The sequence below is a fragment of the Alligator sinensis genome, unplaced genomic scaffold (assembly GCF_000455745.1).
Source record: "Alligator sinensis unplaced genomic scaffold, ASM45574v1 scaffold444_1, whole genome shotgun sequence".
NCBI classification, from domain to species: domain Eukaryota; kingdom Metazoa; phylum Chordata; order Crocodylia; family Alligatoridae; genus Alligator; species Alligator sinensis.
Window position 1 is genome coordinate 3,695,758 of NW_005841886.1, and position 17,351 is coordinate 3,713,108.

The following is a 17,351-nucleotide window of genomic DNA, read 5'->3' on the forward strand; positions in this document are numbered from 1 at the left end:
CTGAGGCCGAGCTGCTGCAGCTGTTGAACAGCATACAACAATGGTAGAGACCAGGGAGCAGAGAAGACTGCTCTGTTCAGCAGAAAGTGTGTGTGTGTGTGTGTGTGTGTGTATGTGTGAGAGAGAGAGAGAATGTGAGCTGATTAAAATGGAATAGCTAAGCACTTGTAGAGAATACCAGATCTTTCAGGGGCACAAGGAGGCAGGGCACCTCTGCTGTCCTGCATAGCTGTTGAGGGCACTGGGTTTGGTATGGGCTCAGATTCTCTAGTGCAGGGTCTCTGAGGTCTCCTCTCAAGTTCTGACCTGGCTTGACCCTCTTTTACTTGTAAGGTCTGGCAGCCTCCGAGTACTTCGTAGATTGGCTGCTGGCAGGACTGTCTGCTCCTTGCCTGTTTTGATGTGCTGAGCAGGCTCTGGCAGAGAGAGGCCGGGCCATGCTGGGGCTGAGATGCATTCGGCACCAAACCCTAATGCAACGAACTGTCAGCATGAGACTGGCATATTTGCAGGGCACTAAGGAAGGCTGAAATCTCAGTGTGCTCTGCTCTGATACCTTGCATGGAGCAGGGACCAAGAACATCTGCGAGTGACCTCACTCTTCTGATGGATCTGGACTTGTTTCCACCACCACTTCCCCGTCTGTGAGTCAACTCACCGCTGTCCATCCCTGCTACGGTCTCAGGACATGGGCAATTCTCATCCCAGAGCAGTGCCAGTGCTTCCTGCGGGTGGGTCCCCAGTTGTACTTGTCCCTGCCCTCACCCAGAGCATCCTTACCATCTAAGTCCTGATCTGTGGCTTGTTCAAACTGGGGCCTTTCCCCCCTCACAGCTCTGCTGGGGCACTGAAATGCCAGCCTGCATCCCTTGCTGCTGCCCTGATCTTGGGATTCCCCAAGTGGGGTCTTGATGCTTCTTAGCCTTGACCTACACAAGCAGCCCCTGCCATTCTCATCCTGCCTAGTCATTCCTGGAGCCCAAGGTGTGGCACATGTGGCCTGGGCTTCCGATTCCTTTTTTTTTTTTTTTCCAGGGGTGGTTTTACAAGGCGAATGCCCTGGAAGCCATTGTGTCCGGGCTTCGCTTGAGACCTGAAGCACTTTAGTCGACCTGAGTTGACCTCTCTGAGAAGATGCCTGCCTGCCTTGGCTGCCTGCGCTCCTCAGCAATGCCAGTCGCCTTGCCACAAGCACCAGGTGGTGGGGCTGCCTTCAGTCTCCAGCCATATGCGGGTGAACTTTCTGCCAGCTCCTCTGTGGGCACTGAGCTGTGTGAGCGAAGGCTGCCAGCTTAGCAAGTAAATGCAAAGGTGCCACCTGTTGGGTCTTCTCTCTGGGCATGTTAATGGCTGCAAGACAGGAGGGGAAGTATTTACTGACAGAGCAGATCTAGGCCAGCTAGCCACAGGGGGAGAGAAGTCCCTGCTCCCAGCTGGCAGCTGTGTGTGGTGTTGGGGGCAGCCTCCTTCCTGCCTGTTGCACATTTCAAGCACAGGCTTTTGAGGGGCAGAACAAACCCAAGGAGTTACTGTGGGTTAACAAGCAATGAGAACAGGGGCTCTGCTTACACCAGGGGGCCTCTTCAGGCAGCCAGCAGCTGCCATGAGGAAGTAAAATAATCAGTGCAGCTCTGGGCACGATTTGCTTCCTTGGGTTCTCCCTGGGTAAGTACAGTGGCCAAATGGATTGTAGCAGCTGGTAGACATGTGGGCATGTCCACATGTGCCTTCTGCCAGGTGGGGCCAGAAGCCCCTGGCCTTTGGAGAGATGGGTGTTGCTGTGAGCAGGGACATGTCTGTAGCTGTACTGGGTCAGTAGCAGCAGCCTTCATTGAAGCCCTGTTCTCTCATCTTCATGGCTCCTTTAGCTTGAGTTAGCAACACTCCACTGTGAGGATTGCAAGTGGTGCCTGGCAGTGGCCACAAGTTTATAGGTCTAGAAGTGACAACTTGGCAATAAGTCTACAGCTCATAGCCTTAGTCTGGGCAGGGGGCCCATGAGTGTAAGAGCAGGAGGCTCCAGGGTCCAGCAGAGTTGCATTCAGCTTCCAGGGCTGGAGCAGCCTGGCCTGTGACAGGATGGGGAAAGACATGTGCATGCAGAGCTGGGCACTGGGTGTCTGTGAGTGGCTTGGAAGGGCAGGGCTGGACCTGGGAGAGCTGAGGGTGTAGAAGGTCATGACTCCACATACCCACACCCACCATTTGCTGCATGTGTGCATGCACACGTGAGCAGTGTCTGGGAGTGGATGGGCAGGTGGGGCTGGGGTGGGATCATGGGGCAGTGGCAGTGCGAAGCCAGGGCCTGGATCAAAGCCTCAACTCATTCCTGGCATGCCCCTGTAACGGGCGCTGGTTCTGCAGGGAGGGGATTGTGGCTCTGACCCAGGCTTCAGCTCTGTGCTGTCACTACCCCAAGATCCTGGCCCTGCTTGCCCATCCCACACCTGGGTGCAGCATCCTGGCCATCCATCTGTGGCCCCATCTCATCCACCCAGCTGTATGCTCTGCCCGCACCAGTCCTGCTCTGTCTCCACAGAGACCCCAGGATCACTGGGATCTTAACCTGTTCAGCCTTCTCAAGAGAAGACTGAGGGGGGACCTGGTGACCATCTATAAACTCACTAGGGGGGACCAGCAGGGTTTGGGAGAGACCCTGTTCCACCTAGTGCCCCCTGGGGTAACAAGGAATAACGGCCACAAATTGTTAGAGAGTAGGTTTAGACTAGACATCCGAAGGCACTACTTCACAGTCAGGGTGGCTAGGATCTGGAACCAACTTCCAAGGGAAGTGGTGATGGCTCCTACCCTGGGGGTCTTTAAGAGGAGGCTTGACGTCTACCTGGCTGGGGTCATTTGAGCTTGGTTTTCTTTCCTGCCTGGGGCAGGGGGTTGGACTTGATGATCTACAAGGTCCCTTCTGACCCTACTTCTGTGAATCTGTATTCCAGCAAGGGGTTGGGGCCTGGGGCAGAGCCATGAGCCACAACCCGCGTGCCGCATCCCACAGAACTGGAACCTGTCGCAGGGGCATGTAGGGAGCAGATTGCAGCTCTGCCCCGGGCCTGGCATAGCTGTGATCCCATTGTCACTACACTGTGATCCCAGCCCCGCCTGCCTATCACCCTTCTAGATGTTGCTTTCTGCCCTGGAGGGGCTGGCTGTGGCCCTGGTCCTTCCAGTGTGGTTGTGTTCCAGAATCACTGACTGCTGTAGGCCTTGTGTGAAGGGGGAGGGAGGTTATAGGTTTGGTTGCAGGCCCCACTGCAGGGCTGGTGTCTCTTTAGGTCCCTGTTCCCCACTTAAGGAAGTCCAAGGTGTCTCTGAGCCTGGCAGTCCATCAGGCTAGTGTGGCTAAGACGCACCATTTTCTATAGCTGGCAGTGCACACTGCAGCAATGTGGTTAGTATAATGGCTGGTTGTCCTTGAATCATCAGCTACAGCCAGGTGGGCTTGGGATGGGGCGTACACTGACATCTCTGGAGCTGTAGAAAGGTACCATTACCAGTCTGCCACTGTACCCTCGTCTGCTTCAGCCTGCCACATGGGAATAGTTATCTCCTTTTCCCCACCGTTCCCTTGTCCTGTTTAAGCATGTGAATTCTCTGGCTCAGGGACCATCTCTCATGATGTGTCCAAACAGCAAAATGTGGGGATCCCAGTGTGAGATCTGAGGGGTGGAAGAGCTACTAGGGAATGAATAGATCATATTTCCTTGTATACAACCTACATTTTGCCCCCCCAAAGTTCAGCCACAGGAAACTGGGGTGTGCATTGTAAGTGAGGTAGTAGCTAGTTTGTCTTATGGGGCAGGGGAGGTGAAAGGAATGTGGTGTGTGGGGCTCTCTAGCTTCTGGCTATGGATACTTTTCCTCTGTCTCCTCCAATCCCTCTTTGTCCCCATCCCACGCCTCTTCTCAGCATGCTGCAAAAGCTGCTACTCAGTTACTTACTGCCACTTGCCAGTATTTTCAAGGAAAGATTTTTTTTTTTCTTCCCTCCCTCCTTTCATTATGCCTTTCAAAAACAAGGTGCATGTCTTATTCAAGGGTGTGCTGTGTATGAGAGAATGTGGTAGAATTAGTGTGTCTGCTGCCTCCTGCATTAGGGGGCTGGAATGACTCATCTGTGTGTCATAAATCCTATTCTACTGACAGCCACTGGAGTTTGCTATGGGGGTCCTGTCCCTGGACTTGCAGTGTTGAGGCATGTGGCCAGAGTACAACCCCACAGACCCAGGGGTCTGTTACAAGCCTGGCATGCTTTGTAGCTGGCACCTGCACACATTGAGCCAGCAATGCCCACCTGCCAACCAGTCAGTGTTCCAGCCCCACTGCATGAATGTCAGCAGTCGGCTGTATTGGTAATGCTGCCCTCAGGCAGCAGAGCCCCACATGCTGAGCCAGGCTTAGTGCCCCATTGGTGACTACTGATGGGGAGTCAGTAGAGGGAGGCTCCCTGCCACCAAAGGGGGAGAGGGGAAAATAGGGGCCATCTGAGATTTGGCTGCCGGGGGGCTTTTGTGGGGGCTGGCTTTTGGCCTTGTCAGCCTCTCTCAATTGTGGTTCCTCTCCAGCAGGGCTTCTCCGACAGCTGGCCACGAGGAATGCCTGAGACCCCAGGCTGGGGGTAGAGCTGTGCACACGCACCTTTGCCTGCTGCTGCCCCCTTGTGAACGCCAGCCAGGGCCTGCCGCACTCTTGCTTTACAGAGGGGCCTTCATCTCCCAGTCTTTGGCCAGGAAACGTCCACCTGTCTCCGGACACCATGAACTCCCAGAATGAGTCAGGTGAGCAGGGGCCCTTTCGCTGTGTTCTGTGGGAGTGAGCTGGTGCAGGAGGGCTGCACTACAGACCCAATGCTCTTCTGTGCAGGGGGGAAAGTGCATGGCTTGGCAGTGGCAGCCCCAGGTTTGTATTTTCTAGGCAGACGAGGCCATGACTTCCCCTCCTAGCAGTGTTGACTTGCTTAGTGACCTTGACTTCCGCTTGCTTATACCTTCAGCCCCAAGCCTTCACTCCGTAGATCTTTAAAGATTACTTCCATGGTGCCTTTGCTCCATGCCTTTGTGTCCTTTTGATGTCTTGGCCTGTGGTGCTGTATATTTGACCATTGCTCTGATTTTTCCTCCCTGAGAAGTGGGTGCTGTAAGTAGGGAGGGCAGGCCGGGTTCTGCAAATCTCTGCTTGTGTGAGTTGGGCCCTTTGGGGTGGGTGAGAGATGAAGGGTGAAATGTTCTTGGTCTGAGCCAGACAGTGGCTGTTGCTTTGGGCAGTGGTCATGGTAATGGCCTGGTGTAGTGTGTAGGAGCCCAGCTCAGTCTCCTCCTCACTACTCTGCAGCTGGCAGGATGACTCTAGCTCCAGGATGGTTGGATTGTGGCTGCCTAACTTACCACCTTGGACTCTCTGCTTAAAATGTCACCAGAAGCTTGTTCTCCTTGATGCCTGCACTGTATTGTTGCATAAGGCTGTGCTTGAGGCTACTAATCTGGAAGTAGGCTATGTGCCAAGGTGGCACCATCAGACCCTATTTATCCCACGTTGTACAAAGAATGTTGCCTCTCATCTGGGCTCAGCTCTGCCCCACGTCTCAAGGTGTGTAGGCCCAGAGCTCCAAAGACTGCTGTCAGTTCTGGCCAGGAAGGTTATCCCCATTGGTGCAATGGGGTGTGGCACTTTGGGGTTTGGGGGGGGTGGGCATAGAGGAAATCGCCTGCTGGTCAGGGGGACTGGGGGTGACAGCAGGCATCTGCTGTTTTGAGTGCTTGAGCAGATTTTTTTTCCTCCCCCACGTCTCCTATGTTTGTTGGCAAGGCCATGTGCTGTGTTGGCTTTCTGCGGGAGCGTGGGGAGTTTGGCAACTTGTGTGCGCGTGCATGTGCCTGTGTACATACTTGTGTGTGCGCGCGTGCACACGTGCACATGTAGGGAGCCCAGGGCAGTTTTGTAATTCCGTTCTGGGAAAAGCATCTTTTGGAATTAGAGCATCTCTGTCCCTTTGGACCTACCCCTACCCGACCCTTGGGATCAGAGTAGCACCTTGTCCAGTCTGTCCTCTGGTTTGTGGTCCTGCCAGTGCTCCCCTGTTTCCTCCGGCATAACCCCTCAGTGAAGCTGGGCACTTGCAAAGCTTCCTGAAGCCTGTTAGAGCTAAGCAGATGCTCCCAGAAAGGCTTGCTCCTCTCAGAAGTCTCTTTGCTTTCAGTCCCAGCCAGTTCTATCAGGCAGTCTGGGAGCAGCAGAGCCAACACTTCCTGCCTCCTCCATTCCCTCTCCTGATTCTGTGATGCTGGTGGAGGAAATGTGTGCTGCCTTGGGTCTGATGGGAATAGGATAGCACTGGGGCATCATGTTCCTAAGAGACTGTGGGCTGGGCATGTCTGGGAATCAAACAGAGATCTTATGAGAACCTCAAAAACCCCTTCTCTGTTCGGTGTTCCTTGATTTTTATCTGCCTGTTACCTGTTGCAGTGAGTATATGTGCCTCCCTTCTGCTCTCTGCCTGGCAGGGTCTGAGGGACTATACAGCAGTCATTTGGGAGGATTCCCCTTGGGGTTGAGGTATGTGGGAATGGTGCTTTGGGAGTGTCAATGCAAGTTCTTTACATCTCTGCTGCTGTGAAGTTTCATAGTGATGTGGTGCATGGACTAGCACAAGGTAGGGAGCTCAGGTGTGTTAGTGTCATGTCCTCCCTTTCCTGTTTGCAGCCATGTTTGAGTGCTGTTAAGCACCTGCTGTGTTCCTTCCCAGAGGTGGTTGCACCTCGGTGACTGCGTATGGAGCAGCTGGGCAGAGTTCTAAGAAGTCTGGCTGCTATGTGTAGGTGCCTAAATGAACTCACTGGGAAACATGGAACAGGCATCAATTCGTGCTCAGCTCTTCCCATTGTATTTCTAATGGAGCTTGGCCATCTTGACAGGGGCTTCCTGTCTTTTCATCTGCTCCCTGGAGGGGCAGTAGGGCTTTTCTCTAGAGCATAGGTAGGAAGCACAGCCTGCAGTGGACATGAATGTCTGTGTACTGATAATGGATGTATTGTAATAGACATACTGACCTTAACTAGTAAGGCAGGTCAGAGGTATGATGGTTCCCTGTGGACTGGTGGATCTGAGGGCTGTGCTAGAAATGGCATGCGTTGAGGTCTGGGTAGGGACTTGTGAAGGAGCCCAAGGGAGTCAGATGAGGACAGAGTGGCTCCTCTGACATCCTGAGGTAGTCAGTCTCTTCATGTCTCTTCCAGGGCAGGCATTTATTATGAACCCTGGTGAATGGCTCAGGTTGTGTGTTCCCTGGCACTGTGCTTCTTACCCATGGACTGCAGCAGGTAGGATCAGAGTGCTGTGGTTGTGATGTGGCCTTCAGGTACATCTGGCATGTGTCTCTGCTTCCTGGGATGTGGTGATATGAACAAGATGTCTCTGTTTGTCATCTCTTACCATCCAAGGGCTGTACATGGTAGCCTTGAGTCCCTGCTCTGCCACAGACTTGCTGTGTGGCCTTAGGCAAGTCACTTAGCCCCAGTGTATAGCTCATTGTACAGTTGTGTTAACAGTGCTGCTTTCCCTTCCAGAGGTGCAGTCAGGATAAATGTGTTAAGTAGTTCAGTGTTTGGTGGACTCTTGGTGCTCCCCCATTGACTTGCCCTTTGTCTTTTGTCTGACTGGAAGCTCTTTGGGGTAGGCAAAGAGCCTGTGTTCGTGTGGCACCTTGTGCAGCAGGGTCTTCTTGATCAGTGCCTGGGACTCTGAAGGGCCATCGTAGTGCCAGGAGTGGAAGCTCTAAGGCCTCAGTTGTCTGCCCTTTCTGTGGGCCAAGCATAGCAGAGTGAGGCAGCTTATCCAACTGATGGGACTTGTTTGAATTGATCTGATGCCCTTTCTTAAAGACAATAAACAATAGTTGTGAGGTGCAGGATGGTAGCTGGCTAGTTTCCTCAGCAGTGATGCATTTGTGGGTGCCATGAGCAGGCGGTGCCTGTCAAGCTGCTGCAATTGCCTTTCATCTTTGGGTCCCTGGAAGCTTCATCAAGGTGGCTGGAGATGCTTGGGATGGGATGGTCCTTGCCTTGCATTGTTCCCTCAGGCACTGCAGTAAGCAAGGAGTTGGATCCACTAGGGCAATTGAGGAGGTGCACCGTGGTTGGCATGAACAATGCATTCCCCTGGAGGCTGGTGGGGCACAGCAACCAGCCGCAGGTGGTGGCAGGGGGCTCCCACAGGCGGCCGCAGTGGTGGGAAGGGGTGGGGGGAGCGGCAACTGCCTGCAGGTGCTGCTGGCAGTGTTGGCAGTGCTTCTGTCGGGGTGCACTGCCAATCTCAGGGTGCATGTGCACCTCCTACATGTCACCAATGATGTTTGGCGCTGGCTGGCATGTAGGATTATGTTTTGAGGTTTGGGAACGCCTAGAGGTCCTAGCTGGGGCTCCCTCAGGCTGGTGGTGGTGTGGGCACAGGGAAGCTACCTGCCTTGAGACAGGCATGAGGCAACAGACATGAGGGACTTACTCAAGGTTACCTAGTAGATTTGTAGCAGGGTTGGGGTTTTAACCTGGTTCCCAGCCTTGTGTCTTACCAGCCTCCTACTGTGACTTTGTGCTCTGTAACTTGGGACAGGGTTGCTCCTGAGGTGGGGAAAGGACTCTTGTGAAGGGGCAGCTCTTTGGACTGCCCTGAAGTTGGTTTTAAACACAAAGCAGATATGCAGCCTATTTGGGGTTCCATGTTCCTACCAGAGCTAGCAGAGCCCCAGGATGTCAAAGTTGCTCACTGGCAGCCTCAAGGTAAGGGCATCTGTCCCCCACTTGCAGTAGGGACTTACTCACTATAGCAGTAGCCAGTGCCAGGGGGTCAGATGTATCCCAGAATCCTTTGAGCCATCTGCTCTGGCAACACCCATTGTGACTGGAGCAAAGGAATCTGGGATTCAGCGGCAACAGCTAGAGCAGCCCTGCTGCTGCTCGGTGGAGCAGGACCTAGGGCCCACTCCATGCCAGGGGCAAAGCTGCTGTGGGTTGTTTCGGGAGTAGGAAGGAGATGGCATGGCCTGATGAGGTGAAGACTCATTGAGCAGTGCAGCATGGGTTCCTTTCCAGTAAGGGGACCAGGGCTTTTCTGTTCCTGTTGCACCTAGCTCACTGGGTTGCTATTTGTGCTGTTGCCATGTTGTCCCCAAAGGACATGTCCTCTGCCTTTTGTCTGCCATGTTCTTATCCCAGATAGGTCAGGCCCATGATATCAAGGGGGGTCCTTGGAGCAGGGATCATCTCAAGTGGTTGGTAAAACCCTAGAGTAGGGAAGATCACAGGTGACTGGTAAAACTGCACTGCTGCTTAGCTGGGGTCAGGTGGGGAGTTGGCTTTGCAGTTGAGGCACTAGCTTGGGATTTGAAATGAGTTTGACTCCTGGTCCTGCCACAGGCTCTCTTTGTGCCCTTGGGTACATCCCTTCCCTCTCTGGGCCTTAGGTTCTCTGTCACTAATGGGGACTATGGTCTTTGCTTTGTGGTTATGCCTGGAAATCCCAGTGTTAGGAGCAAGGGCATGTGATGCTGGAGAAAAATGCACCCAGGAATCTGCTTCTCTTCCTACCTTTTGTCTTGTCTCTACTTCATAAACCCTTTTGGCTTTGGGATCATCCCCTGCCATGGTTTAGCTCTGTCTCCAGCAGCAGTGCCTCAGCAGAGCATTCCTGATGTGGATGCAGCAAGGCCATCCATCCACAACTGAATCGGGCCATACCCGCAACTTCATGGTTGCTGGAATAACTGCATCTATAGGAGACTTCTGCGAAGTTGGCCATACTGGGCCAGGATCATGCATCCTTACTGCCCCAGCTGTGCGGGTGGAAGGCTGTGGCCTGTGTGTCAGTACAACTTCTAGCTTGGTACAGATCTTAGGTGCTGCCATGATTTAATTAATAATCATAATAACCCTTTTTCCTTATGCCTGGTGTTACTGTAGAGCAGATCCCTTGGTAAGACACAGTGGGGTGCTGGGTGGTATTTGTTAGTCAGTTGAAGCACATTCCTTCTGCTCTGCAAAAGGCTTATGTCAGACAAGACAGCAGCATGGCTGGCATCAGATGCTCTTTTTTCAGTGGCCAGCGATGTGAATGGCTCTGCCTTTTATGGGCAGTGGTTATTGATTCAGGGAAAGGCATCTCAGATTTTAAATCTTGCAAGTGGAGTCTTTGTACATGGCAGGCAGATGCCTTGAAGGGCTTGGCTTGTGGCCCTGGGCATTGTTTCTACTATGAGTAGTAGTGTAATTGCCAGCTGAGCTGACATGTGAATGGTCCTGGTTGTGCTGAAAAGTAGCAGCCTGGGGCTGAGGGAAGTTTGCACCAGTCTTGAAGATAATGTTTTGGTCCCTGGAAAACTGAAAAGGGATGCTTATTTGCTAGTCTTTTACATGACAACCCACAATTGCTGCTGCGGGGCTCAGGGGGAAGAGGGGTGTGCTCTGAGCTCTACCTCCTATGATCTAGAGTTGGCTGGGGGTAGGTGGGCCTGTCCTGAGGCACTAGATTAGTCTGGGTTCAGTCATGGCCTTGTATGAATATAGACTGCTCACTTCCCTTTTCTGTTCTAATTACTCTGGTCTATTTGGAGCATCTCTCCTTTGCCACCTCGGATCCAGAACTTCTTGGGATGGGGCCTTTATCCAGCAGTGGAACTCTGGTCATTTAGTTGCTTTTGTTAAGTGTTCAGAGCCAGCACCTTGGCAGTGTGTTCAATTTTTCAGGAATGGTAATTCCTGTCCCTTCAAACTCTGGGAGGCAGCCTCAGTCTGGGTCACATTGGGAGGGTTTTCTTTGCAAGTCAGAGGGCTGGCACTTTTTTTTTCTAGCAAATGCTCAAATCTTGCAAAACAATGCCCTTGCTGTGAGGCCTGGAACATTGGCTAAACATGGGGCGTTTTGCTTCAGGAGAGAGAGAGTTCTGAAAAATCTGTGCAAGGGTCTGAAAACGGGAGAAAATATTTGTGCTGCTTTCTTGCTTTCATCCCTTTTGATGTATTAACACATTGCATTTTTCTTCCCCACCCCCCATTACTCTCTTTGAAAAGGTTTTTTTTTTTGGCATTGGGAATATTGAGGAGTCATCTTTCTGCAGGATGACAGGAGGACTGCAATGGGAGCTTTTTCCCTAGTGTTTGATTAAAATGCTCCTTCACAAGGAGAGAGTTTCTCCTTAGTGTTTGTCAGGTGCTTGAGTTCATTGGGGGTTTAAACCGCAAACAGAAAAAGGCAAACTCAGTTTGCAATGGTGTAAGTAAAGGCACAAGGTTTGGGATGACAAATTTGGGCCAATGGCTGTGAAGGAATCTTTTGTCCCTTGCAAATGTCCAGGTTCTGTTCTGCTCTGTTCTGGCTGCAGGACCCCAGCCAGATGGGCAAGTTGAAGTTTGATGCCCCCAGAAATGTCTGCACCATAATGGGGGAATTTAACCCTGGGACTCCCAGGTTTCCATGGCCCATATATCCATCATGTACTGTGGGATGAGAAACCTGCATGATGCCACTTTCCCCTAGCTCCTGTCCAGTGGGGGAGCTGCTCATACACGCATCTGCCTCTCCAGGTCACCCTCGTTCCAAGGCTGTACTAACAGATCAGCATTGGGAAAGATTGGGAATTCACCTGTGTTAAGGAAGTGCTCTGCAGTCATCCTGCCCTCTCCTCCAAAGTCTGAACTGGCATTGGCTTCTTCCTGAGCTTGCCTCTAGAGCCCTGGGGCCCCTCCATCCCAGCTCTGAGACCTGGATTTCTGGAAGCTCATTGGATTCTTGTTTCTGGACATGGGCCTGGTGTGTTCTGATCTTGGGCCTGAGGCCTGGTCCTGTCTGGGTATAACATGTCCTGTAACTAAGATTTTTAAGACCAGTGAAAGCAAAGAGGGTTTGATATACTTCCTTCTTTCCCTGCTATCTTGCCATGCATTTCAGCTCTGGACTCCCAGGAGACCTGATCCTTTGTGCTCAGAGCAGTTATGGCACTGGCAGTGATGAGGCAAAATCCACTCCTTCCATCTCCTCTCCCCTGGGGCATCCTTACTGCTCTCCCTTCGTGTTATCTGTTTTAGCTCAATGTGAGGGAGAGCAGCCACCAGAGCTCTCAAGCCACCCTTTGGCCTCATGTCCACACTGCAGCTGCACTCACCCACGTGTACCACCGAAGTCTTAAGAGGCATCTCCCAGGGCTCCTACTGCCATGAGTCAGCTGAGACCCTCTGAATTCTCTTGCATTCTGGGAAGCAGAAGCCATGTCTTATGGCTCCTGTGATCAAGACAGTTGTTTGCTGGGGCTGGTCAGAGCCTTCCCCTCCCTCCCCCCCCCGCAACTTCATTCATGGTCCAGAGAATAGTCAGCAGAGGATTAGGCCTGTTGGTTGCTACCTAATTGGGTTTGATTTATGTCTGATATTTGGGAGGTAGAGGGGAGGGTGCCCTGCATCTCCTGTCCAAGTGCCCTAATCTCTTCTTTTTCCTACTGCATTTAGATGCTGCACCTCTCCTTCCCTGTGGTCTGTGGCAGCTGCCGCAGGACTGGCTGTGTTGCATCTGATTTCAAGCCGCCCCCCCCCCCCCCCCCCCGGGTAGTGACCCGTTAGGCTGGCATGTTTAAGGTGTACGAGTTTCTGTACCCAATGGCATGTAAAGCTGGGTTGTGGCTACCATTTATATCTAGCTACCTCTGACTCCTTACCTGGAATAACTTGGTACCTGCTACAGATGGAGCTGACTTGAGGCTTCTCTTCAGCTTGAGTCACCCCTGGAGCTGTAGGAAAATGCTTGTATCCTGCTGCTGCCGTGGCTTTGTGCAGGTGTAAAATGGCTGACATGCGGTTCTGGCTGTGGATGGCAAGGCTCTGGGTCATCAGTCAGCACCTTGGGATTTGGCTGTTTCAAGTCTATTCATACTCATAAACGTATTGTTTGAACCATGCAGGGCCACGGTCAGGTGCTGAGCATGGGGTGTGAGGAGAGCACAGTTTGGACCCTGCTGCTGTGACACCTTGAGACCCTGTCCTGCCTGGGGAATAGGCATGGTGCCCCTGAGGGTCAGTCTGCACTGGCCAGGGACACTGCACATCTTGGGCTCTACAGCTAAGGTAACATAGGCAGCCTAATGTGCTGGGTGTGTGTTCAGAAGTGTGCCCAGCAGTGCCCCAGAGTGGCTCTGTTGGCCTCATGTGGCCATCCCAGGGTGGGTGTGACTTGCTTGCCTCCACCATGCCCTTGTGTGGTCCTGTGGCCATGCAAATGTGGCCTTGGCCTCCATCTTAAAGGGCTTTGAGGTCTTTGAATGCAGGTACCTCTTCATGCTGCTGGGTTCTGAGCAGCTCTAAGTAGAGCCTCCTGGTTCAGTGTTCAGGCCTGGAGCTTGGAAATGTCTCTCTACACAAGATGCTTAATGCACAGTAGCTTTAATGTATGTGCATTAGCCTAATACGCTGCACAGTAGCATGCAAGGCAAAAACTGCTAATACGCCACTGCACAGTAGTATTAGGCTACTGCACAGTAAGCATCACTAAAAAAAATCATGTGCTGGTGCTACTGGGCAGTAAGTGTAGTTACTGCACACTTGTTTAGTACTTGCTTAATGAAGTACCATCTTAAATGTGCAGTAACTACTGCGCATTAATAAACATGTAGATGCACCCAGTGAGTAGGTAGCTCCTTTTTGAGAGCCCTGTTGGGCCCAGAACACATTGCAAACTAGACCACGTGCTTGGGCACCCCTAGCTGAGCGTTTGGCTCCCAGGCTTGATCCAGCTGTCACGCATGCCCCAGGGAAGAGATGCATGCTGCCTGCAATTGCTTGTCAGCCCATGATCGTTAATTGCCAAGCTCTCTGTTAACGCAGAAGCTTGGCTGAGCTTGTACCAGGGTAGAATTGCCAACAGTTGGGATTCTGTATCCCACAGCAACCTCTGTTCTACCCCTGTATCAAGGTTGAAAAGTTCCTGTTTGTAACCTGCACTAGAAAAAATCCTTCACAATACATAAGGTGAGCTTGTTCCCAACCACTATGAGCCACGTAACTTTGGGCTTCCTGCTTTGCAAGCCTGTATATCTCTACAAAAATGCACATCCCAGATACATGGTAGGTTCATCTGTCATAAGATGCCTGCCTTGGGGCTTCCATTCCAGAGTCATGGGGTGCCTGCCGAGGGTGCTGATCAGAGTTATTGTCAACTGGCAAATTGGGGAAACTAAGGCAGGGAAGGGAACTGGTATTATTATTTGCAGGCAGCATGGAAGGCTTGTTTATGGCTTTGTCCGTGTTCCCTTAGTGCTCCCCTGGCTCGTGTATTTGGAAAGTAAATTACTGGAGCTGTTTGGATGTGAGGGTTTTTTTTTTTTATAATGCCATTTAATCTTTGGCTGTTTATGCTGAAATCTGCTTGAGTCAGCAGTTCATGTGATTGGAGCTTAGCTTGGTGTTTTCCTTCTGCCGTTGCTCCCATGAGCAAGAAATTGGCCTCCATCATCAGTGTTATGGTTGCGCTCACAAGTCCCAGCCAAAACTTAGGCCAAATCGTACTTTGAATCCAAGGGCATCGCCTTCTACCCACTCCTGGAGCCTGGACTGACTGGCCTCTGTGCAGCACCAAGAGCGGCTGATTGGCCTTTGGCCTGTAGCAAAGCAAGGAATGTTGGGTGCAAGGGAGTAGCTGGGTGGCCTGTGAGGTTCAGCATCAGGTCCAAACTCTTTCAGAGCCAGTAGAGGCTCCCGTTGACTTTTGGGGGATTGTGGTTCAGGCCCTCACTTTTGCTGAGCCTCTGTTTGAACCCTGGCTGCAATGGCTTTTCCTGGGGAACCCATGGGACTGAGAGGCAGGGAAAAAGCAGGGTGTTCATCAGTCAGCGGGGTAAGGATGGAAGGAAATCCTAGCTCTGAATTGCATCTCTTTTGTGGAGGAAGGTGTGGACTTATCATGGGACCAGAAGCCAGGGCTCTCTAGGATTCTAGTCCCAGCTTTGCCCTGACTTGTTGTGACTTAGCAAGCTGCTTTGCACATATCTGCCTCAATTTCCCCATCTGCAGGATGGAGCTGATGGTTGGGCCTTACCACATGAGGAGGTGGTGGTTGGCTGTGGGGAAGGAGAGTGGCTGTGGAGGTCTAGGGAGATGTAAAGGCCAAGTTTCCATTAATTGAAGAGCATGAGCTATCCTGGACAACGGGTTCTGTGAGGATGCTCATCTCGCAGGCATGTGGCTTCAGCCTCACAAAACTCTTTGCACCCCTAGCTCTCTGTAGCTGTTTGCCTTCCATCTTGCACAGCAAGGCAGAAGTGATCTGTCTGAGGTCCTGCAATGAAGTGGTGTCAGAGCTGATAATAGAGCTTGATACCTTCCCTCCTGGGTCTCAGCAGGTGTCCTGATTCCTTCCTGTCTTCCTTGGGTCCTGGGGCATCCCTCCTGTGAGTGACCTGTCCAAGGTGGACTTGGCTTGCTAGGGGCCTATTGTAAGGATGTCTTAAGCAGCGGGTAAGTATTGCTATCTCTGTATCTGCAGGAGGACTGCTAGGTTTGCCAGCATCCCTGCCGCCTCTCTCTGGGAAGCATTCTCTTGTCCCCTGGAGGCCCTTCTGGCTTAGAGTGGAGGCCTGGGTGCCTGTGTCATCCTTGCCTTGGAACTGGAGAGTGGGACTCAGTCTGTGGCCTGGAATTAAGATCCCTATCCAGAGCATTGCTTTTTCCCCAGCAGGGGGAGGCACCGTGCTGTTCTGAGTGATGCCAGCCCTGTGGGCCATGTCTGATGCATTGAGCCAGTGGCTTTGCACTGCTGGGAAAAGTGTTTGTTCCCAAGTCCCAAGAGGATGAGCCAGCTGCTGGTTCTGATCTCCAGTTGTGGGGTGTGGGGAGGGTGGGCCCAGCTGACAGTTGTTGTTGCTTGTTTATAAATCCCTTGTGGGGGCACAGCCACCTTGAGATGCATCATGCTCTTGAATGTATGGTCCTCTTGATTTCTACTCCCTCCATCCCCCTTGGGCAGGGCAGGGCCGGGTTGTTATGCCAGTTACCAGGGAATAGCACCATCTGGCTTTTACATTGTTTCTCCTTTTGTGCTCTTGAAGTCTTTATAATAGCTCATCCCTCCCCCGTTTCAGAGGGGGAGACTGAGGCACAGAACAAGTAAGTGACTTGCCCATGGCCACTCTGGAAAACTCTTGTCAGAGCAGGGGTCTAAACTCTGGGTCACCCACAGTCACAAACCCTTGTACTCATCTGCATAAGGGCCCACATTGTGAGTGCTTCAGTGAGCAGGAACCTAGCTTGATGCACCCCAGCTTTCATTTCTTACCCTAAATGCTGAGTGCCTGCAGCTCCCACCAGGGGCTGTATGTACTTAGCACCTCAGAGAATCTGGCCATTGGTGTCTTGGGCTTTTTCCTTGTTGGTAAGAATGAAGCCATCTGGACCCTAGTTAGCTGAGCTGGAGGGAGAGTGCAGTGCAGGCAAAGCAATCTGCAACCTCTACGTGCGAGAATAGGCTGTGTCTAATCTTGGGTGTTTCTCCATCACCTTGAACTCAACCCACTGAGGTGTGATCCCTTGCTGACCACTGTGTCTTCCTTGGAATCAGCCCTCAGTTGGATCTTTTGTAGCAAAGGCGAGACTTGGGAGGGGCTGGCTTCCTGAGCAGGATCCCAGTGCCTCATGTGGCAAGGTACCAAGGCCTTGTGTGGCAGAGCCCAGAAGGTCTTGGGTTTGTACCTTGAGGCAATGGAATGATGGGGAGATGAAAGAGAAACCAGGGCTGAGGCCCTAACATATGCAGCTGTGCCAAGCTCCACGCTTCTGCTTCCACACCTGGAGTGCACCAGCCAGAGCCATGGTTGAGGACCTGCTTCTCTGCTGCCATGCATCTCACACTGTCATTTACGCATGAGACACCGTCAGATCTCACTTGAGGAAAAGTCCATGACCAAGTATGTGGGTGGAACTCTGTACATCAATGTAAATATTACCAGGATCTGGACCAAATGGATGTGAAGTTATCCTGAGGCAGCTCCCATGGTCCGTGGTTATCTCTGGGTCATGCCAGGAGGTGGAAGGGAACGGGTCAGAACCTATTTGCTTTCAATTAACAGCTGTCCTGGGATGAGTGTAGACAGATGAAACCTACTTGGTATAAGGCCAGTGGAATTTCATTCCAGACTTGTTCAGGAGTAATTCTCTACACCACTGGGCAAAGTTACCCCAGGGCATGGGTTTGTGCTGTCTGTCCATTACCCTGACTTAATGTCAGTTACACTAGTGTGTCAATGTTTTATCTACCTGTGGCTTTAATGCTGTTTAGGGGCCACCAAAGGATTCAGAATGGAGTGGAGCAGGAAT

The 17,351-nt window shown here is 52.1% G+C and overlaps 1 protein-coding gene across 4 annotated transcripts in view; it reads left to right on the forward strand.

Annotated features, from left to right (window-relative positions):
* Positions 1–4,577: 4,577 nt before the first annotated feature.
* HDAC5 (histone deacetylase 5) overlaps positions 4,578–17,351 on the forward strand; it is a 75,304-nt gene continuing 62,530 nt past the window's right edge. For all 4 annotated transcript variants that reach the window (XM_025196901.1, XM_025196902.1, XM_025196904.1 and 1 more), the window contains exon 1: positions 4,578–4,790. In XM_025196901.1, coding sequence (XP_025052686.1) covers positions 4,769–4,790 — 22 coding nt within the window. In that variant the 5' untranslated portion in view covers positions 4,578–4,768. The remainder of the gene's footprint in view (positions 4,791–17,351) is intronic.